The sequence below is a fragment of the Chrysemys picta genome, chromosome 8 (assembly GCF_011386835.1).
Source record: "Chrysemys picta bellii isolate R12L10 chromosome 8, ASM1138683v2, whole genome shotgun sequence".
Lineage (NCBI taxonomy): Eukaryota > Metazoa > Chordata > Testudines > Emydidae > Chrysemys > Chrysemys picta.
Window position 1 is genome coordinate 57,749,365 of NC_088798.1, and position 23,180 is coordinate 57,772,544.

The 23,180-nt window shown below is 44.1% G+C and overlaps 2 protein-coding genes across 9 annotated transcripts in view; one reads left to right on the top strand and one right to left on the bottom strand.

Annotated features, from left to right (window-relative positions):
* The window catches only part of ABL2 (ABL proto-oncogene 2, non-receptor tyrosine kinase), an 80,327-nt gene that overhangs the window by 46,767 nt on the left and 10,380 nt on the right, over positions 1 to 23,180 (top strand). For 2 of the 4 annotated variants that reach the window (XM_005304190.4, XM_005304192.5), the window contains exons 2-9: positions 8,448 to 8,618; positions 10,929 to 11,224; positions 11,874 to 12,146; positions 14,286 to 14,370; positions 16,904 to 17,081; positions 19,798 to 19,982; positions 20,296 to 20,448; positions 21,656 to 21,745. In XM_005304190.4, coding sequence (XP_005304247.2) covers positions 8,448 to 8,618; positions 10,929 to 11,224; positions 11,874 to 12,146; positions 14,286 to 14,370; positions 16,904 to 17,081; positions 19,798 to 19,982; positions 20,296 to 20,448; positions 21,656 to 21,745 — 1,431 coding nt within the window. Of the gene's footprint in view, positions 1 to 322; positions 5,018 to 8,447; positions 8,619 to 10,303; positions 10,581 to 10,928; positions 11,225 to 11,873; positions 12,147 to 14,285; positions 14,371 to 16,903; positions 17,082 to 19,797; positions 19,983 to 20,295; positions 20,449 to 21,655; positions 21,746 to 23,180 lie in introns of those variants that run through there. The other 2 variants (XM_005304191.5, XM_042851212.2) reach the window with 2 other exon arrangements.
* Positions 5,732 to 23,180, bottom strand: part of TOR3A (torsin family 3 member A) — a 38,397-nt gene continuing 20,948 nt past the window's right edge. For 2 of the 5 annotated variants that reach the window (XM_042851213.2, XM_065555662.1), the window contains exons 6-7: positions 20,764 to 20,886; positions 15,547 to 16,742 (exon numbers count right to left, since the gene is read on the bottom strand). In XM_042851213.2, the coding sequence (XP_042707147.2) occupies positions 16,561 to 16,742; positions 20,764 to 20,886 (305 nt within the window). In that variant the 3' untranslated portion in view covers positions 15,547 to 16,560. Of the gene's footprint in view, positions 8,735 to 15,546; positions 16,743 to 20,763; positions 20,887 to 23,180 lie in introns of those variants that run through there. The other 3 variants (XM_065555663.1, XM_065555666.1, XM_065555665.1) reach the window with 3 other exon arrangements.

Consider the following 23,180-nt stretch of genomic DNA (forward strand, 5'->3'; position numbering starts at 1 on the left):
CCTTTAGCTCAGGGGTGGGCAAACTTTTTGGCCTGAGGGCCACATTGGAGTTCTGAAACTGTATGGAGGGCTGGGTAGGGAAGGCTGTGCCTCCCCAAACAGCCTGGCCCGTGCCTCCGATCCGCCCACTTCCCACCCCCGACTGCCCCCCTCAGACCTCCCACTCATCCAACCCCCCGCCCGGCTCCTTGTCCCCTGACCGCCCCCTCCTGGGACCCCCCACCCCTAACCGCCCCCCCCCCGGAACCCCACCCCCTATCCAACCCCCCCGTTCCCTGATTGCCCCTGCCCCTTGACAGGCCTCCTGGGACTCCCATGCCTATCCAACCGCCCCCTGTCCCCTGACTTCCCTCCAGGACCCCCTACCCCTTATCCAACCTCCCCACTCCCTCCCAGGACCTCCTGCTCACATCCAACCCCCCTGTTCCCCGTGCTCTGACTACCTCCCGGGACCCTCTGCCCCTTATCCAACCTCCCTGCTCCCTTACCATGCCACTCAGAGCACCAGGACTGGCAGCCACGCCGCCCGGCAGGAGCTCGCAACCCCCCTGCCCAGAGTGCTGGCGACACGGCAAGCTGAAGTTGTGGGTGAGAGGGGACAGCAGGGGAGGGGCCGCGGGCTAACCTCCCTGGCTAGGAGCTCAGGGGCCGGGCAGGAGGGTCCTGTGAGTTGGATGTCTGCCATGGCTGCAATTTGCCCACCTCTGCTTTAGCTGATGCCCTCGTATCTAAACCCACCACATAAATAAATAAATATTGGAACTGATGTGTTTGCTGCCATCACATTGTTCATTCTGCTTGTGTGTTCCGCCTTTTTCTGCACCCTTTGCCTGTCTTATCTATGTTGTTCCACGGGCTAACTTTGCCTTTTGTGTTCGCCATGTGTGCCTTGAAGGAAAGAGTGCAGTCTAGCATCACTTCAAGGTAGACAGGCCTCCAGAAATGGGCAAGTGATCCCCACATTCCAGATGATGTTGAGTTGCCTATTGGCCTCACAATTCCAAAAATGGTGATTCACGTTTGTTTTTCTGGGTTTGCACAAAATTGGTTCTTGGTGTAATAGACTGAGAGCCCAGACAGTGCCAATGTTAACATAGCTTCAAGCTGGGCAAGATCTTGGCTTGGGCAGCAATGCATAGTTCATCAGCATAGATAAAACTTCTTGGGCCAACATGGATTTGTTGATCATTCTCGTAGGTGTTGAAAAGTATTGGAGAGAGTACACTCCTTTATGGTTTCAGTGAGTGCTAATTTAGATGCTACTGATGCTACTCTTGATGTGAACATTAACTATTTCACTTCTTAGCAAAGCATGTAAGAAAGGAGGAAGTGTTATATTTATGAAGAGCTACACTTGTTTCCTAAAATGGGGTGTGTGGAAGATTAATATGGGGGAGTTGAAATGGATTGGAGATCTGCCAGTTAACTTGTGTAGGCCTCTAACATGGCTGAGATTTAGAGGGGCACAGTTAGTTTCATTTTCCTGAGGGGTTTCCTTCCGAAAAACTTGGGAAAAACTGGAGTATAGTTAGGGGCCTTCATTTTACAATGGCTGAAGTGTTGAATGCCTTTTTTGTTTCAATTTCCACCAAAAAAGTTAAGTGATCGGATGACTGACATAGTGAAACATCAGTGTAAACAGGGTTGGATCTGAGGCTAAAATAGAAAAAGAACAATTTAAGAATCCCTTAGACAAGTTACATGTCTTCGAGTCAGCAGGGCCTGATGAAATGCATCCTAGAATACTTAAGGAACTGGCTGAAGAGATCTCTGAGCCATTACAGCTCGTGGAGGATGAGAGGGACACTAGAGGACTGGAAAAGGGCAAATATAGTACCTATCTGTAAAAAGCGGAATAAGGACAACCTAGTGAATTATAGACCAGTCATCTTAACTTTGGTACCCGATAAGATAATGGAGCAAATAATCAATTTGTGAGCACCTAGAAGAAAATAAGGTAATAAGTAACAGTCAACATGGATTTGTCATGAACAAATCGTGTCAAACCCAACTAATGTCGTTCTCTGACAGGATAACGCCTTGTGGATGGGGGGAAGCAGTCGATATGATACATCTCAACTTTAGTAAGGCTTTTGATACTGACTCACATGAGCCCAAACAACCTAGAGAAATATAGCCTAGACGAATCTACTATAGGGTGGGTGCACAACTAGCTGGAAAAAACTACTCGGAGAGGAGTTATCAATGGTTCAAAATGGAGCTGGAAGAGCATATTGAGTGGGGTCCTGCAGAGATCTGTCCTGAGTCCGGTTCTATTGAATATCTTCATAAATAATATAGATAATGGCATAGAAACTACATTTATAAAGTTTGCAGACGATACCAAACTGGGAGGTATTGCAAGCACTTTGGAGGATAGAATTATAATTCAGAATGATCATGATAAACTGGAGAAATGGTCTGAGTTAAGCAGAATGAAATTGAGTAAGGACAAATGCAAAGTACTGCACTTAGGAAGGAATGATCCATTGCTCAAATACAAAATGGGAAATGACTGTGGAGGAAGGAGTACTCTAGAAAAGGATCTGAGGGTTACAGTGGATCACAAACTGAATATGAGTCAACAGTGTAAAACTGGCATGTGCGCCTCCCACCCCCCCAAAAAAAACACCACAAAACAAAAAAACATCATTCTGGGATGTATTAGCAGGAGTGCTGTAAGCAAGATGGGAAGTAATTCTTCCACTGTACTTAGCACTGATAAGGCCTCAACTGGAATACTGTGTCCAATTCTGGGCACCAGACTTCGGGAAAAGATGTGGACAAATTGGAGGAAGTCCAGAGGAGAGCAACAAAAGTGATTAAAGGTCTAGAAAACATGACCTACAAGGAAAGATGGGGGGGGGAAATGGGTTTATTTAGTCTGGAGAAGAGAAGGCTGAGGAGGGACATAAGACTTCAAGTACGTAAAAGGTTGTTATAAAGAGCAGGGTGACAAATTGTTCTCCTTAACCACCGAGGACAGGACAAGATGTAATGGGCTTAAATTGTAGCAAGGGAGATTTAGGTTAGACATTAGGAAAAATGTCCTAACTGTCAGGGTAGTTAAGCACTGGAACAAATTACCTAGGGAGGTTGTGGAATCTCCATCTTTGGAGGTTTTTAAGAGCAGGTTAGACAGACACCTGTCAGGGATGGTCTAGATAATATTTAATCCTGCCTTGAGTGTATGGGACTGGACTAGAAGACTTCACAAGGTCCCTTTCAGTCCTATGATTCTATGATTATTGATATTTACTGATTTCCCCTTAACCCTTCAATCCAGAAAGTTAAATAAAAATCACAGGCCCATCCACTTCTTTTGCACAGTGGGGAGGGAGCAAGACAGTCAGAGAGCCAGATTCTGGCAACTAAGACTGCCCAACTGCTGCAAGAAGTGAAAGGCTGCACCCCATCAGCAATGACTTCCCATGGCAGACAGAGCCCCCTCCTGACCTCAGCCCTTTTAATGCAGGAGTGGACGGGGCCACTCTGAAGGACTTGGATCAGGAAGGGACTCTGTTTGGCAGGGGAAGTGGACAGGGCTCTATGGGGTGGTCTCAGCTGCCAGGAATAGGCCCCTGGCCCAACTTGTTACCCTACTGTGCAGCTACAGCAACCCCCAACCTGCAGTTACCCTTCTCTGCAAGCAGGAGCTGTCCTTTTCCCCTGCTGGATTGAGCCTGCACAGGGGAAGCAGGCAGGACTGTGCTAAAGGGCCAGCAGGATCAGGAGGGGGCTCTGTCTAACAAGGGTTCCAGTGCTCAGTGGCTGCAGCTTTCCACTCCCCTCCTGACTGGCCTTTTACAATGGCCCCACCCGCTTTCTCTGAACAGTGGCGGAGAGAGATGGGAAGGAGTTGTGTCCTGGCAGCTGAGACCAGCGAGCTGCTGCAGGGAGCCAGATGGTTATTGCACTTCCCCGCCCACTGCTCTTTGTTTTTGATTTTTACCAATTTTCTCCCATTTTTAAATTTTTTAAATAAAAACCCACCAGTTCCTGGGAAATTTAAAACAAAAACTGAAAAGGAAGGGCCTTAAGTATAGTAAGTTTCAACTCCTTCCCCCAGCCGGTTAGTTTCTCTTTTGCTGCTGTTAAATCCTTACAAACATCAAAAGGAATGCAGAGAAACCCTTATAAAAATTACAGGAATTTCAAAAATTCCTTTTTAAAGGCAGCTCAATAAACTGGTTTGTTTATTTAAATTAGTTAATTTAAAAATAATCAGTTTGACAGTGGTCCTTTGAAATAACATAAGTGATCTGACTTGGATATTCATAAACAAAAAATGTAGGTTTACTGTGCTGTTTATACTTTATCTTTTTAAAAGGTATGAGTTAAGACCAGAATGTCAACATCAGCACATTTTTATCACTGATTATCAGTTCTCTAGCTTTTGTACATCTTACTCACTCTTTTAATGTTTCTTTAATGTAGTTACTTGTTGTTTCCTGTAAATAGCACATGAGCAGTTGCGTGTGGTGTGGAAAATGATTCAAGCTGGGTGGCCCCCTTAAACTGATGACATGATAGATCATTTGGATGAAAGCTAGCAGTTTCCTTGGAGAAAGCATGATTCTTATGGTCTTAATTTGCTAAACCTAATGGAACAAAGACTAACTTGCTTGATGCCAGAGATGTTTCAACTTGGAATCCGTTCTCCACCTCCTCCTTACACTGTCCACAGCGCACTGGGAGGCTCCACCCTTACTATACTTCTAGCAATAGTAGCTAGATAGAACATAAAATGTGTTTTCTCAGTGACGACTCCTCTTGCTCCTGGAGTGAAGCTTTTCCTATTGGTTCCCAGTCATGTGAGTAATAATCACATGGAATGACTTGTGCTGGGAGTGGAATTCTAAGACTGCTTGTGTCTAGCAGTTCCTTTTGCTTGCTGTTGAGCACAGTATGATCCTGGGAACGGTTCTACTACAGTCCAGCAGTTATGGCAAAGAGGAGAACCTGCTTTGCTGTCTCTGCAATGAAGCCTCTGATTCTGGTTTATCTGATTTCACAGGTATGGTGCATGGAAATGCTGCACAGCACCCCTTCATGCCTCTGTTGCTAGGTACACTGAATAGAGGACTTGAAAGGAAACAAAAGTCTCTTTCTTCCTTATAGTACAAGATCAGCTATAGGAAGCCTAAGGATTTCTGTTTTTGTAAAGTTTTTTTTAGAGGATCATTAAAACTTGTCATATTGAACAGTTATACAGATTTTATTTCAGAGGAGGAGAGAACTTTAGTGTTCGATCTGATTCTAAAATGTCAGGTTTAGGACTTTCTTTTAACTTTCTGTTCAGTCTTGTGCCGGACGAGAAGTAACTAGCATGGGGAAAAAGTACCTTGCAAATTGGCTGAATGGGAAAGTGAGTGTGCCTGGAAGGGAGTAAATTCTGTAGTGGGAACAAAGAACAGGAAGAGGAAAAGGATGGATGAGACACAACCTTTTTCCTTGATCAAAAATGATGTAATTAGTGTGTAAGAGAAGTGATTTTCTAGATTGTAAATCTTCACTCTGGGGGAGACTAATGCAGTAGTACCATAACAATTATTTTATGATGCAGCTTAAAGTTAAAAGGATCTAGAGTTTAAAAACTAGAGGTTTCTAGTTTGGTGCCCTACCTTGGATCTAAATGTAGGGCTTATGAAGTATTCACTCTACGGGGTTATTATACATAAATGTCATTGTTTCCTTGATGAGTTAGACAATCAACATACGTAAATATAGCTTTTTCCTGCCCCTTATTCCTCCCGAAAATAAGGCTCCTGTGTGCCTAAATCACTTTTGAAAATGGGGTTAAGTCTCATAAGTCCCTCAGGTGCTTTTGAATATTTTACCCCTAACGTTACTGACTGTTGAAAGTTACTCTTCAAATGTCAAACCATTTACTTTAGTTTTGCTTTTTTTGGTATGTAATACTTCTCTTATGAACATGCACAGACCTCCTAAGCATTCAAAAGGAAGTAGTGGTAGTCCCACATCTGCTTTGAATTCCTATTGGCGACTCAGTGTAGTACCACAAATTGTTTAATGTGGGTAGTGTTGCTCAAGGCTATGGAATCAGCAGCAGGTGGCATACCTACTGCCGCCTTTGGTCTGGGCTTTCCCTCTGGTTAAAGTATCCTCTGCTGAGCTGCATGTGGGCAGGCTAGAAGATCTTGACTGGTTGTGGTGCTTGATTCAGCAGCATTACTAACTGAATTGATATTCTGCTCCTGCTATGAAGTTAACAACTAGATGCATAGTAACTGATTATACATCTGCTATGGCCGAACCTTAAGTATGGGCTGGGTGCTCATTGCATTAGCCACCATGGCTTAAATTGAAATACTTGTATTTTTTATCTAAAACTATATTTGATTGTAAAAGAAAACTGTGTGTGTACTTTTTTAAAATCTCTGACTTTAAAGCAAATGCATAATTGAAACCAGGAAGACATTTACATCCTGGTTAATGTAAATTTGAGGCCAAAAGTACAAATGTCTTTAAAGAGAGTAAAAAGAACAGGAGTACTTGTGGCACCTTAGAGACTAAGAAATTTGTTAGTCTCTAAGATGCCACAAGTACTCCTGTTCTTTTTGCGGATACAGACTAACACGGCTGCTACTCTGAAACCTTTAAAGAGAGTGCAAGCTCTCGTCACACACTTGCAGCATTTCTGCTCCTTTAAGGGAGGAGGCCAGTCTGGTTTCTAAAGTAGAGAGTGCTGGGAGTCAGGAGACTTCCTTTGTCTCAGGCTTGGTGTGTGACCTTGCCCAAGGCACTGAAAGACTTGGAATGGCTTTGATGGAAGGCACTACAAAAGTGTAAAGAATGTATTATTTAATTACTATTTATTTTTGCTCCATAAAGACAGCTGCTTCTAGGAATTGGTGCTCCTATCTGTTGCCACTAAAACAGTTCAGTGCTAATTATTTGATATGTGTATATACATGCCCAGCTAGAAGAAGCTGTGCTGGGATGCTGGCACTTATGCTATAATTTATCCACTGGGATTTTCTCATGTTGTCTTGTGATACCAGTGTAGTACTTTAGTATTCTCTAAAACCAATTGGTATTGATAAGATGACAACAATCCATGTACAAAAACTGTTACGCATACCTGTAATAAAACATTAGGAATGAAAATATCACTAGCTTAATACCTAGCTGCAGGTTTATTTGTTGCTAGTGGAGCTTATAACTTTGAGCCCGATGAGCTCTGCTGGTGCATGTGATAATTTTTTGGTTAGGCCTGGAATGTAGGTTACTCACCATACACAAGATCAGCAGGTTATGCTGGCAAATCACATAACTTCTGAGAGACCTCACATACAGATCTAGTCACTCCAGACACAAGTTTACAGTCCCCCTGAGAAGCACGTTTGTGATTTCATGATAGTTATAAACTCTGCCAGCATAACCAACAGAGTATGTAACTATTCATGAGTGCTGCTAAGAAAAACATTTGATAAATTAACAATCGCAACCTGTTCTGTCATGTTTGTTACAGTAGCATGAAAATGTAGGGGTCAGGGGAGGAGAGAAGGAGAGTAAAGTGGAAAAATGGAATCGATATCGCAGGAAAATCCCTAAATTTTGGTTTCCTGGTACTGAGGCTTGGCCTTCTCTGAATCCATGCCAGATGTTTGCCTGCTGCTTGGAGCATGCCCAGGCCCGCCCTTCCCTGTTTGTTTCTCACTGGCTTCCCCTTGTCCCCATCCTGTATCACATTTAAGCTCTCTGTCCCTTTTCAAGGCTCTGCGCAGACTAGCTTCTGCTTTTGGGTGTGTCTCACTCTTTTTGCTGCCTCATTCTTCCCATGTTACTCAGTTAACTGGCTCCTTCATGCCTTATTCCATCCTGTCTCTGAATTCCTAACACACTAATATAAAAAGAAAAAATCAAAATTGTTGCATTAAATGCTAGTGTAGTCCCAAGCTTGTCTCTGGGAACATTTGTATCATTTAAAGCTTCCTAAAGCAGTTGATCTTCATGGAGACATGCCATTTGATGTCAGTATTAATTATTGTTTCTGGCCACTCTTTCCAGTTCAGCTTCCCTAAAGAGGAGGGAAAAAGTGTGTAAAATGATCATATGAAACATTTATTTCTCATCAATCTTACCCTCACTTCATCTTTAGAAACTTGTATGTTCCTTTCTCTTGTGGAAAAACTTTCAAAAGGTAGGGATGAGTTTGAAGAAGGGCTGATGAAATTCAGTTTCAACACAAGTTACTATATATTTTCATCTTTATTTAGAACAACCTCGATATCCTCTGGTCACACAGGCTGTTTTTCTGATGCCTGGATTGATATACAATATCCATTCTTGAAAAATCCATACTTCCTGTTCTATGCAGTGCTCACAAAGCTGCAGCAACAGTGTTGAGTGTGCGTTGCATTTTGACATTCACAGCTGTTGTACATAGAGTAAATTTCCTCCTCTCACTTTTTTTTGTCCAGAGGCCCTTCACCGCCCCTATGGTTGTGATGTTGAACCCCAGGCACTGAATGAAGCCATCAGGTGGAGCTCTAAGGAGAACCTGCTTGGAACCACTGAGAGCGATCCCAATCTTTTTGTTGCACTTTATGATTTTGTAGCAAGCGGCGACAACACACTCAGCATCACCAAAGGTAAGGCGTGCTGTACCCTTTCAACATCTTCGTGTGGCTCCAGTTTGTTCTCATCAAGGTGTTGATTCACGGACCTGTGATAGCTGAGATGGTAGCACGTACCTGTCCAAACAGCCCTAAATTAGAGGGAAAGCATGACTCACATGGATTGTTGTTTCTCTGCCACTCTACAAGGGGAAAGGTATTTCACAGTAAGGCGGTGTCTACACTTAAGTCACTGCCAGCGGCACAGTTGCAACACTGCAGCTATGCCATTGTAGCACTTCGGTATAGAACTCACTACAGCAACAGGAGGGGTTCTCCCATCACTGTAGTTAATCCAACTCCCTGAGAGGTGGTAGATAGAAGAATTCTTCCACTGACATATCAACTTAGCACTGTCTATGCTGGGGGTTAGGCTGCCACTTAGGGATGTGGATTTTTCACACCCCTGAGCAATGTAGCTGGGTGAACCTAACTTTATAATGTAGACCTGGCATAAGATGGCAGCATTAACGTCTCCCTGCAGAACTATCGGTAGCTTCCTTCAGTGCTAAAGCTGTGGGTTTAACAATGAGAAAAGAATATACTAGAATCACTTGTCACTTCATTCCATCAGAGAGAGTGGAAGAAGTGAATGTAGCTGAAGTAGATTATGGTCTTTCATGCTGATAGGTAGATTGGTGCCTTGCTAATAGGTGTTTTTTCTATGACTTATGTAATAGGGACCCCTGCTGGAGAAATAACTTATTGCAGAGATTACTATCTGTAGATAGGTTTCAGAGTAGCAGCCATATCCGCAAAAAGAACAGGAGTACTTGTGGCACCTTAGAGACTAACAAATTTATTTGAGTGGAATCACTCTTGTTATAGTGTGTATGGTAAACCCATTGTTTCATGTTTGTGTGTGTGTATGTATGTATATGTATGTATGTGTGTGTGTGTGTGTATGTGTGTGTATATATATATTCCTACTGTATTTTCCACTGCATGCATCCGATGAAGTGGGTTTTAGCCCACGAAAGTTTATGCTCAAATAAATTTGTTAGTCTCTAAGGTGCCACAAGTACTCCAGTTCTTTTTATCTGTAGATAGTACTCAGTTAGTGATCCAATGAGCATAACTATTACCATCCTAATACTCCAAAATCACCTGTGCCTAACCTTCCCATTGCAGTGTGAGACGTTTCATAATTTTTCTTCAGAAATAAGTAAACTCTCGGGTTAGGCCTATAGCACTGGTTTTCACTGCTAGTATCACTGCATGTCCTTCAGCTTTAGACAGGGTGTTGATTGAAGGGCAGTTAGCATAAGCCTGTGTGGTGCTGGGCATTAGTGACCAAACTAACTTGGCAGGTGGGAAGTTGATCCCGCACCTGCTCTGAAACTGTCAGCTTTCAAAACACTAGTTCTTCCCTGCTCCGGTCATCAGCCTCTGATTTTACCAGTATATCCATCCCCACAGAAAACTAATCCCAGCACCACTGCTGTCAACATGCACACAGATATTTTGGGAAAGTTAGGAGCAATTCTCTAAATTGGGTGCTGGCACAGAGGGCAGGTTACTGAACAGCCTGAGGAGCACTGCGTGGTAGGACTGTGATACTAGTACTGAGATCTAGAATCTCATGGTCCTGCTGTGGTAATATATGCAGGCTTCTTTATCTGTCTGTAGTGACACTTCTCAACTTTATCGCCCATATACAGATTTCACTGTCCTGCTGCCTCAACTCAATGGAAATCAAAGGCTTCTTTAAATATACCAAGGAAAATATCAGCTTGGAGGTTTCTTAGCACTATTGTCAATGGATGCCAGAAAAATGTATCTCGCTGTACAACGATTTTTAAAGGGGTTGGTTTTAAGTCTTCCAACCTGGAATGGGTCCTCAACCTCTTAGGAAAGAGTCAGCTCCCTGCTCCAGAAATCTAAACCAGAGGAAGCACTGGAACTGGTTGACACATGTGGCAATGTGGTTGCATGTTAGTAAGTTTTAGCTGAGTATCCAAACTGGAGTAACTAGGGAATAGTGTCTTAGCTGTTCAGCTCCTCAAATTTGGAGGTTGTCAAAACTCTCTCTCTCTTACCCCCTCTGCCCCCGCCACGGCTCCTAAATCTAGGTTAAAAGCTCATGTGAGTCCACTTTCTGAATTTTACTTTTTATCTACTTAAAAATTACATGAAGCAGCTTGGGAATTTGTATTAAAGGGTCTTTGCCTTGTATTCTCTAGCTGTAAAGGCAGGCTTAGTTAACTAGTAGTATGTGTACTCAAAGAAGACTGACCTGATTTCAACTTGATTTCTCCCCTCCCCCCCCCTTGTCCCCATCTTCAGGTGAGAAGCTACGAGTCCTGGGTTACAACCAGAATGGTGAATGGAGTGAGGTATGTTCTAAGAATGGGCAGGGATGGGTGCCAAGCAACTATATCACACCAGTGAACAGCCTGGAGAAGCATTCCTGGTATCATGGGCCCGTGTCACGCAGTGCAGCCGAGTATCTGCTGAGCAGTCTCATCAATGGCAGCTTCCTGGTTCGTGAAAGTGAGAGCAGCCCAGGGCAGCTGTCCATCTCCCTCCGGTACGAGGGGCGTGTTTACCACTACAGGATCAATACCACCGCAGATGGAAAGGTAAGGCCTGCTCCAAGGAACACAACGGGAAGAGAAAATAGAGGATGTCTTGATTATCTTGTCTTGTACAAGTGAAAGGTGAAAAAAAGGGAACGTCTGTCCACGCTATATTCCCTAATCCAAGAAATAACACTTTGGAAGAAATCTCGAGAATGCTGTTAATTGTCCTTGTTGCGTGGGTGACTGGAGAGCAGAATAGTGGTGGTTTGATGTAGTTACAGATCTATTTCAATTGGCCCTGGCAGGAACAGTCTGTATGTGAGAATAAGCAAGACTTTGCTAAACCAACAGTTGTTTGTCTTTGGCACAATTAGGGTGCGGTGCATCATATCTGGGGGAGATTCCACTGGTCCTAAGGAGATTGGAGACTGCACTTTACAATAGTTTTAATTTTAAAATTATGGAAAGCATGGGGGAGGTCATCAGACAAGCTGATCACTTCAGTGGCTGTACTTTCCCAACCTGCCTCTTACTGCAGATGTAAACCCTATGTATTGGCCTGTTCTATTTTCCTATCAAACTGAGAGCAAATTTATTTATGAATTCCCTTCATATTTATTTGAATGTTTTTACTGTCCAGTCTTCCACGATCACTGAAATATTTCAGATATCTACATAGTTAAATGGATTCTTGATCCTTTCTCATCAGGTGTATGTGACAGCTGAAAGCCGCTTCAACACATTAGCAGAGCTAGTTCACCATCATTCTACAGTGGCAGATGGACTGGTGACAACCTTGCATTACCCAGCACCCAAGTGCAATAAGCCCACAGTCTATGGAGTGTCCCCCATCCATGACAAGTGGGAGATGGAACGAACGGATATCACCATGAAGCACAAACTTGGGGGAGGGCAGTATGGTGAAGTGTACGTTGGTGTCTGGAAGAAATACAATCTCACGGTTGCGGTGAAAACACTAAAGGTGGGTTTTAAGACCACTGTGCACTCATTGTTTCATTAGAAGTGCGTGTTTAGCCAACAGAAGAGTGCAGTGTGCTCTTACTTCTGGAATGTTTTGCACCTGCTAATGCCAAAAGCATCAGGAAATTGAGTGGGGAAACCCAAACTCCTATGCTGACTATACAGTAGCCTGCAGGGAAGAAAGGTTAGCAACAACAAACTTTAAGCTCAGTGTGTGGCTTAAAAGCAGTTGGAATTCCCTAGTCAAATCTATTCTCCATGGAGACTGAGTGTCCAATGCAGGGCTATTGTAACAGCCACCTGGAAGAAGAAAACGGGTTATGGAGACTTCTCAGAGAACTAGGGATCAGGAAAACTTCTTCTCCACCCCACTCCTGCCTCTGGGAAACTTCAGAACCCTCTCCCCCTACACATCCGTCATTTAAGTTCCAACATTGTGTAGTCTGATTCTTTAGTGGTTATTGACTTCCAATTAACACTCATTTAAAGAGCTGGGGGATTGTAAGATTCTAGTCCCAGAAGCAGGCACAACAGAAATAAGGTTATTGAGTTCAATATCTGGTTGGGAACCCTGATATGCACAATAAAGGCACTCATGCTGAGGGCAAAGCAGAGCTTTCACCACTTGTATTAGCACAATTAGTAAAGAGACAAAAGCTCCAAACCACATACAAAGATAATAGTACTACAAAGTTAATGTTATATCTTGTACCATTCCTTGCAGATATTCCCACACACTTCTTTGGGGATCTGGCAATGAAAGACAAAAAACCTGCTCTGTCCTTGGCATGTCAAGCAAATCCAATGGTCCAGGTCAACCGATGATGACGACACACGTACCCCCTTACGTTGTGGTCTTCCCTGTTATAGGGCCTAGGACCTGTCATAAATATTCATTTGAGTACCCAGCCTCCCATGTCCATATTTAACTTCCTTACCCTACGGGTGCCTTTTATCCTATAGCAGGGGTCGGCAACCTTTCAGAAGTGGTTTTCCGAGTCTTCATTTATTCACTCTGATTTAAGGTTTCGGTGCCAGTAATACATTTTAACGTTTTTAGAAGGTCTCTTTCTATAAGTCTATAATATATAACTAAACTATTGTTGTATGTAAAGTAAATAAGGTTTTTAAAAAATTAAGAAGCTTCATTTAAAATTAAATTAAAATGCAGAGCCCCCCAGACCGGTGGCCAGGACCCGGGCAGTGTGAGTGCCATAGGTTGCCAACCCCTGTCCTATAGGTTTGTATACATATGATTTTAATTTATTACCATATGCATCAATTTGTTGCCAAGGCAAGTTTGTGGCTAAGCATCTACAACGATCCATTGTAAGATATCCAAACTTAGTATCAGTTCAGTGTTCCTGCGGTTACCTGGTATTGTTATACACAAACTCTCCCTCCTCCTCCTTCCCCCAAACATGCTATTCCCAGTTCTGCAAAACGCAGAGTAATTGTCAGGCCATTTTTCTATGCCAGAGGTCATATGCCTCAAAGCCTTATGGTAACTTATGCCGTATGCTAACTGCGTAAGATAATATCTTAGAGGATACAGGCCTATAGGTTCCTTGTGTTACAGCTAAGTAAAATAAAATGCTAAAGCTAGCTCTGTAATCTACAACTGTAGCTGTCATCTTCCCAGGTGAGAACACTTTGGCAGGATTCCCTTATATAACCCATCAAAACTACTCCTTAGTCAGAAGGATTGCTAATAATTGACCTCAGGCCTTCTTTCCCTCCAGAGACTTGAGCTCCCTAGCCTTTTTAGACTTGATGGACTAAGGAGCAAGAAATCACAAATTAAGCTTAAAGCTCCCAAGTGTCAGTGTAGATCAGTCACTAGGCTGATAAAGTTGCTTAACCATACTGCAGATGTCCAGTCAGCTGGGCCAGAGGTTATGGAAGCCTTTGATTATTGTTTTGTTCAAAGCCTGAGAAGCAGCACCTATGTTGGTCAGTCGTGGGTGGGGAAGAAATGGACATGCTTTTTTGCAAACACTAGTGCATTAATGAAACCAGAAATGAGAAACAGATGTAAAAGAATTTATCTCCAGTTCCTGGGTTGGAACAGTGCAGTGTTAAAACAGACCTTAAAGTCGTTAAGAGGGGTTTGCCTGTTTTCTTTTGTCCCATTTTCCAGGAAGATACCATGGAAGTGGAGGAGTTCTTGAAAGAAGCTGCTGTGATGAAGGAAATCAAGCACCCAAATCTAGTGCAATTATTAGGTGAGTGAAGGAGTTTGATCTCTCTTTCTGTGCTTACCGTCTTAATTTCTATTGAAACTGAATCTTTGTTTAAAAACAGTGCAGGGCTGCCTAGAGGATTCAGGGGGTCTGGGGTCTTCAGCAGCAGGGGGCCCCCGCTGCCGAATTGCCGCCGAAGACCCGGAGCAGAAGAAGCTCCGGGGGCCCGGGCCCTGCGAGAGTTTTCTGGGGCCCCCGGAGCGAATGAAGGACCCCGCTCCGGGGACCCCAAAAAACTCTCGTGGGGACCCCTGTGGGGTCTGGGGCAAATTGCCCCACTTGCGCCCCCCGCCCCCCCCCCCCCCCCCCCCGTCTGGGCAGCCCTGAAATAGTGACAGCTGTCATATTATTGACCTGCTTTAGTCTATGCACTGTTCTTGCAAAGTCGGGGTCTAGTCTGGGTTTACGCTAACAGTACGCGCCAAAGTGCACACCAGTGGCAGCGGCATTCAAACTTGGCCTAATTGAAGGCCATTTTGACAACTTGCCTGGAGCTACGGGATGCCCCAAATTTTAATCCAATACTTAATAGAGAGTTGTGACATCTATTGACAGAGTCCACCAGGCAATGCTACCTGGGTGCTTGGATCAAACTGCATACTCAGATCTGTCCGCTTCTTTGGATGGTGCCTATATTTAGACAGCATTGGTTTATGCTGTGGTACTCTGAGTTGCATTTGACCTAAGGATGACGTTTAGGCCTCTCTGGGTTAGTGTCCTCACCTTTGTGGTATGCGTACTCTTGGGGCACTAGACTGAAGTCCAAGTGCTTTAGCCATATAAGATACATTTGACAACATACATTCCGAAGTTGGAGTTTTCTGTTCTGTGCGCGCACACACATACACACACGCACACGCTAGTGAAACCTGACCATGCATTATACAACTCTACATCTTTAGCATCCAGTCAAATTACACCTTGACCACAGCCATGTTAATGGACAGACTACTTTTTCGGTCTGTCAGATCAGCCTTACAAAATGTTACTTACCTGGACTGAAGGTTTTTTTTTATTAGTGCAATAGCCAAAAATACAGAGACCGTTAAAGTAATACAGTTATCACTGCACTGAGGGAGATGATGTCATATCTAAAAGCAAATATGATACTCTCATTCACACATGACACTGTCATTTATAGTCTTTGCCCAGTTACTTATGTGAACAGAAAGACATTTATTGAAAAAAGCCCTACTGAATAGATTAAATATATCTGTAACTAATAACAATACAAAGCAACCAAATCTCTACTGCTGTGGGAAAGGACTAATATGCATATCACCAAATAAATATTAGTGTGTTGTCCTCTAGATTCAAATATAACAATTAGATAACTGCAGTGGGGAGGCAAAATGAAGAGATAAGCCCATATTGAAGCAACATGTGAGTGGAAGAAATATGCAGGCTTTGCAGCTTGGCCATACCCAAGTTTTCCCACTGGAATGTGTATGGTAGGGTGATTACTGCTACATAGTCAGCATAGCTGTTAATTCTGTATGTGGAAAGATTCTCTATAGACATTAGATCCCAAATCTTCACTAGTGTATAGTCCCATCTGCTGCTGCACCTGGACTGTCACTACTTTTGGGAGCCAAGCTGTCAGCTAAGAGTAGGGCAAAAGGAAATAATGCTGGGAATGTGAAGAACTCCAGTAACGTCAATCACTCTGCACCCATCATCAAGTAGACATAGAAGATGTCTCTGCCCAGCCCTGTCTGGTAGCCAGAGGAGAGCACAATGTAAAGAGACTTGTGTTCAAGATATATATCAGTGCTTTTGGAGTACCTCTTCTGATCCATCATGTGGGAGTATGCTGTTTGTCAGTGTGAGAGAGCCAGAATGATTAGCTGTAAAAGGGAGCTACAAAGGAGGTGAGACCTATTTAAAGAATTGACACTAATATCATGTTTCCCTCTACCACCAATACATGTTTTGCACACAGCTGCAATAAATGTGCAAGTTGTCAAAGGAATGTGTGTGAATGAGTCCTGATCTACAAGCAGGCTGCATGGTATTGATAGTTTACCAAGCTGTCATACATGGGAGTTTTCACATACTTAGTGACATTCCAACTTGTAGACCCACCCAGCTGATTCTTACCTGGTAATGACCAGCTTTAGTGGGAATTCTAATTGGCCTCATGAGTTTGAGGGTGAGAAAAAGATCAAATTCTTAGGGTTCAAAACATCTCTTCTTCCACTCTGCACCCATGCAGCACTGTGAGATTGCTCTCTTATGCATATTCCATTGGATTATTAGAACTTTGGTACTAATTACCCCATATGTAGAGTGGCACTGAATGTGCACTTGGCCTCCTGTATCTCGGTTTGTGCTAGGCCACACTGAAGTTGTTCCTGGAAAATAAAACAGGTTCAACTTTGAGTACAACAAATGGGATAGGAGTACATTACTTTGGCAGAAAATGCTGTAAATGGATTTCAGATCCTTCAAGAGTACTGGTAAACTAGAGCTGAGATAATTACTTAAATGTTAACTTTGTCTCTTTCACGGCCAGGTGTATGCACCCTGGAGCCACCCTTTTACATTGTGACGGAATATATGCCATATGGGAACCTGCTGGACTACCTACGAGAATGCAACCGGGAGGAGGTGAGCGCTGTCGTGCTGCTCTACATGGCCACTCAGATCTCCTCTGCTATGGAGTACTTGGAGAAGAAGAATTTCATCCACAGGTGGGTGACATGCCACTATGCTGTGTCACAAACCCACATGGCAGTGAAAGGGGATGAGACATTGCCCTATCGTTCAGAATGAGACCTTTTGCAGTTTTTGTGGGCTTGGAAGTGGGATTTCACCTACAAGCTCTTTGAAGGAAATGGGGAGCCAGAGTTACCTGTTCAAATCTGGTTTAGTTCAGTAATGAAAGGGCCTGTGTGTCATGAGCTGATTTTATCCCATTCCCAATGGGCATGTATCCATCATCACAATAGCCATTGTTGTTGGCAATCTTAATAGAGGCCCAACAAAGAATGAACCGTGGACACTGAGCTGTCTTATCATTCCTAGTGGTGGTCCCTTTAGTTGGAAGCTTATATTGTCTTTACCTGTTCTGTGCAGAGACCCCTTCCTCCTTCGGGCTGATCAGTTTCACACCTCTCAGTTACTAAATTCATTTAAAAATACTCTATCCTTTTTTAAATGTAGTATAATGACAGCTCAGCAGAAGGGTTAGGCAAAAATACATTTGCTCCCACTCATCCTGGTGTGGATGAGAGCGAATAATTGATACTAGAGGCCCTTTCAGCATCAGTCTCAGGGCTCATCCTTCATGGTAAGAAGTGCATATATATTGGACACTTATTTTTATTTAAAATAATAATTTGCTTCTGTGCCCAGGCCTTTGAGTAAGCACATAGCACTATTGCTGTTACCCTGTCCTTTGCCCTCACCCCTACCCCTACCCCTCCCTATTGTTTGATTACCTCTTTAATTCATCCCTTCATAAATTATATTGCAAGCTCTCTGAGACAGGGTCCATGGCCTGTATTGTGCATTGTGCCTTGCACACTTTTGAGTGCTTATCATCATGCCTCTCACCTCCAGAGCACCGTCCCATGTTTGGGTGCCGTGTTACAGGGAGTCTTTCAATATAGCACCCCCTGTAGTCATTCTGGGGTGCCACAACAGTCTGTCATTGTATGGGACCTAGCCGTCCAGGGTTAACACAAGTCCCAAAGAGGAAACCCCCACGTCTAGTGGCTTTTGAGCCCAGTCCTCAGTCTTAGTCTGGGAGCTGTGATATTTGGCCTCTTCTCCTTCTGATTCCCATGTCTTCCCTCTTCGTCTGGGAAAGAGATGGGGAACCTAGGACCACCCTCACCTCTGGGTTGGGGCCAAGGACAATTCCTTCAATCCCTTCAACATTTTCCCGGGACTGCTCCTACCTTTTGCCCACCTTGTCAAAATCTTCTCTCAGGAGTCTGCTATCACTGCCTGGAATCATAGAAACATAGGACTGAAAGGGACCTTGAGAAGTCTTCTAGTCCAGTCCCATACACTCAAGGCAGGACTAAGTATTATCTACACCATCCCTGACAGGTGTTTGTCTAATCTGCTCTTAAAAATCTCTAATGATGGAGATTCCACAATCTCCATAGGCAATCTATTCCAGTGCGTAACCACCCTAGCAGGAAGTTTTTCCTAATGTCCAACATAAACCACTCTTCCTATTCTATCCTCAGAGGTTAACTAGAACAATTTTTCTTCCTCCTCCTTGTAACAATTTTTTATGTACTTGAAAACTGTTACCATGTCCCTCCTCAGTCTTCTCTTCTGCAGATTAAACAAACCCAGTTTTTTCAATCTTCCCTCATGGGTCATGTTTTCTAGACCTTTAATCATTTTTGTTGCTCTCCTCTGGACTTTCTCCAATTTGTCCACATCTTACCTGAAATACAGTGTCCAGAACTGGACACAATACTCCAGTTGAGGCCTAATCAGTGTGGAATAGTGGTTCTTCATCATTTCTTCTTTGGCAGCTACAAGGGTACCCCCTGAAGCTGCTCCCAGCCCCTCACAGCAGCTAGGCTGTGACAAGTAACTCCTTTATCTTTTGCCTGGAACTAGTCAGTCTTTCCCTCCTCCAAGCAGGAATTTCCCCCTCAGCCCTGTCTCCAGAGCTAGGATAATGCCTCAGATCTCTTTGGCTCAGGTTAGTCAGTCCTACCTTCCTTAAAGCAGGATCTCCCTTTCAGCCCTCTCTCTGTAGTTAGGGTTATGTCCTAGCTTTAGGTTAATCAGTATTACCCTCCTTCAAGCAGGAGTTCCCTCCCCAGCACTTTCCTTGCAGCAGGGGTTGTGACTTAAATCAGCTGCCAGGCTTTTGCCAATTCCCTTCACCTGTGCACCCTTCCTAATTATCCTTCCACTCTGGAGGGTCCAGCAGGGCAGCCTTCTCCCATCAGTGCCTGTCTGCTGGCAGGCAGGAGGCAGCCTTTATGTTGTTCCTTCTCCAAACTCCTTTGGAGCTGGATGGGAGAGAGGGAAACCTCGCCCCACCTTCTCTGCAAGGTTCAGGCCCTTGTACGTAGAGTGTCCAGATTCCTTCCACAAGCACATTCATTCCCATGACCCTGAGGTTTCTATATGTATCTGCTGGACCCTCCTGAACCCTTAAAGGGTCAGGTAGTGGAGTGGGCAGCTGGCCACTAGGTGCTGCTACTCTCGATGGCAGACTACTCTGTCATAGTGCTGTATGATATAATTAATACATTGTACACCAACTGCAAATGTAGAATTCTAGTTAAAAATAAATTGTGCATGTGGCCCAGCAATTGGTGTGCAAAGACAAATTAATGCAATACTTGTACCACGCATGTATTGGGATGAAGAGTTCAGGATGTTTGCACCACAGCATCCCTGCGATTGCATCTCTTCTCACTCACACAGGGACCTAGCGGCTCGAAACTGCTTGGTAGGAGAAAACCACGTGGTGAAGGTGGCTGACTTCGGCTTAAGTCGATTGATGACTGGAGATACCTACACAGCTCATGCTGGAGCCAAGTTTCCTATCAAGTGGACAGCACCTGAGAGCCTGGCCTATAACACCTTCTCAATTAAATCAGATGTGTGGGGTAAGAAGGAAAGAACTCACAATGTTCTAAGCCCTCTTCTATGCCAGCCCAGGTAGAAGGCATCTTTCCTTCCTTAGTCTGCTCTCAGGGGGACGAGGAAGATGTGTTCTGATACCAGGCTAGGTCACCACATCAAAACTCAGCAATACTTTTAGCTTGCAAATCTCCCCTTGTGCCTGCCCCCACGGGCTGGCCTGAAAATACCTTCAGAGGAGAGACTGCTTTATGTTACAGTACAAACAGCGGTAGCATTCAGACGATGGAAGAGAAGGGATAGATTTATAATTATAACCTATTTGTCCTCTTTTTGCAGCCTTTGGGGTGCTATTATGGGAAATTGCCACCTACGGGATGTCACCATACCCAGGTATTGACCTCTCACAGGTGTACGATCTGCTGGAGAAGGGATATCGGATGGAACAACCAGAGGGGTGCCCGCCAAAAGTTTATGAACTGATGAGGGCATGTGAGTATTTCCTTTCACTTTCAATTTGGAGGCAAAATAGAGTCTGGGGAGGTGGAGGGAATCTATAATAGGCTATGGAGTCTTGCTTCTAGCTTGCCACTTCAAATAGAGCTGATGGTGGTAGTGTTTTTAACACAGTGTTTGATCTGTATGAAATGAGTGTGATGGTCTCAAGCTGAGGGAGCACATATCCACTTCAGAAAATCACCATTACCGCTGGTACTAGATGGCACTTTTGGAAATGTCAGCAGAGGCCAAGGACTGCATAGCCCCAGAAGGCTGAATTATCCTAACTCTGAGAGGGGATTATCTCACCTCTTGATGCCTCCTTGTGGCTGGGCATGGCGTGGCAGCATTCTCTCTTCCCTGGGGTCTGCATCTGCATCTGTTGGCTGCTCCACTTCTGCAGTGGCCTGCCTCTTCCTGTGACTTGGCCCTCTGGGGTAGTCCATAAACAAAAAGCAAGGGGAATTAACACAACAAACCGAGTTAATACAAGAGAGAGGGGAATGGCTCCTTCTCAGGGCGTATCAGAATCAGGCCCTCCCTTCCTTGAGGGAAGGATCTTTACACAGTTGTTGTCAGGAAAGATCCTGCCTTCCCACGGCCATTTCCACAGGAGTGGAGAGTTGAAGGTCTGTTCTCTTCCCTGGCCTGCCCACAAGTGAGCTGTTCTGCTCCCCTTTTAACTCCTCCTCAAGCCCGTGCATGTCTTGCAGGTGTGGTGGGCCAGAGCTGGCTGAGCCCAGAGCAGCTCCTTAACCCCTTGTTGTCAGTGTGGGGTTTATATACCCCATCACAGGCCCCACAGCACAGTTAAAAAAAAATTGGTGGTTCACTGCTGAAAGCTTGCACTGCTTGTGCTATATATACTTCTTCTGTGGTTAGATAAGAATTCAGTCTCCAGGGCTGAGATAGCAAACAAGGAAAAACTCACTTTGAATTAAAAAAAAAAAATTGGAAAAGCTGATGTTGGTGACATGGTGCTTGGCTTAAATCCAGTGATGTAATTCCTGACCCATCAATACCACATCAGTGCTTTACCTTGGATACAGTGGGACCTGTTCCACAGCCAGTGTATCAGTAGGATATTGTAGTCCGTCAGGTAGTGGGTTGGCGACTTTTCTACCTTCCTCAATGAGAATATTAGATTGTCCACTATTCCTGCTTCATACACTGAGAACTTTCCTGGTTTCTCATGCTGCAGGCTGGAAGTGGAATCCCCCAGACCGACCATCCTTTGCTGAGACCCATCAAGCCTTTGAAACAATGTTCCATGACTCCAGCATCTCTGAAGGCAAGTACCCTTGCTACTGTACTCAAAATGTTGGGAGTGGAGTTTCACCTCCAGGGCACTGTCTGACAAAGGCAGGCTGATTACAGGCCTACTGGTGCTCACCTTGCTAGAATACAGAAGCCATTTGACCGCATTTGATATGTTCTTCTCAACATGTGCAAACTTGTGTTCATATTCGTTGTAATGGATACACTTTAGAAATATTTCAGTGCAGGGGAAACTGAAGTAATTCATTCAGGTACAAAGAGGAGAGATTTTTAGAAAGAATAAACTCTTGCTTCCATTGCAGAGTTTGACTATCATTCAAGGGACAAGTGACTCCAGAAATTGCACGACTGTGAAAACAATTTATATTTATAAAGTAGTATTACTGCTTTAATCTCTGAAGTCAGATTCTCCTAGCATGCCATTACCAGCAACAAATGGATGCAATAACCTCATGGACATAGCTAGAAAATAAATATTAGGGCTAGTCTACACTAGAAGCGCTACAGCAGTGCAGTTTCACCAATGCAGCTGCACCGCTGTAGTGCATCTGGTGAAGCTGCTGTACAGTCTATGCCAACAGGAGAGAGCTCTCCCACCGACTTAATTAATCCACCCCAACAAGCAGCAGCAGCAACGTCAATGGGAGAAGCTCTCCCGCCGACATAGTGCTGTCCACCCAGGCGCTTAGGTCAGTGTCTCTTGTGTCGCTCAGGGGGATGGCTTATTCACACCCCTGAGCAAGGTCAGTGTACCTTATGTGGCTCAGGGGGGTGGCGTATTCACATCCCCGAGCAACATAGTTATACTGACATAACCTGTAGTGTAGACAAGCCCGTAGTCTGAAACATAGTACACAGTATTAGACAGAAGAGGGGAGTACCTCTGCAGCTCCTAACCAGCTTTGAAATGAAATGTAAAGAAAGTTGATCCATCCACTTCCCTAACGCAGAAAAAGCACTCCTGTCTAAAATTCCCCAGTGATGGTTTAGAATAGGGGCAGTCAAACTTTGCCCAGACAAGAGGCAGCCTGGCAAGTTGCCAGGAGCTTTAAGCCTGCAAAGCTGCAGTGTCCTCCACCTTGAGCCCTGCAGCTTCCTCCTAGGTCAAGAGGGACTGCATTGTGGGACCCCGCTAGTCTTTGTGGGCTGCTTCCCCCTATTAAAAGTAGAGGTGATCACTTTTTAGAACTTCTTGGTTAGCATTTGGGCCATGAGCAGATCTGTCTCAACTTCAAAGTATAGAATGTGAATTCTTTTTTTTGTTTTGGTTGTTGCTGAATTTAAAAATGTAAACGAGTTACCTTGAGACCATCAGGAAATAACTAATCCTCTGCATCCTTGGACTCAGGAGAGCAAAATTAGATTCACAGGTTTAATCCGTTGCTCTTCTCTCTGGTCCAGTGCCTGTTGTAAAAATGCAGACTCTCTCTCATTCCTGTGCTCTTCTT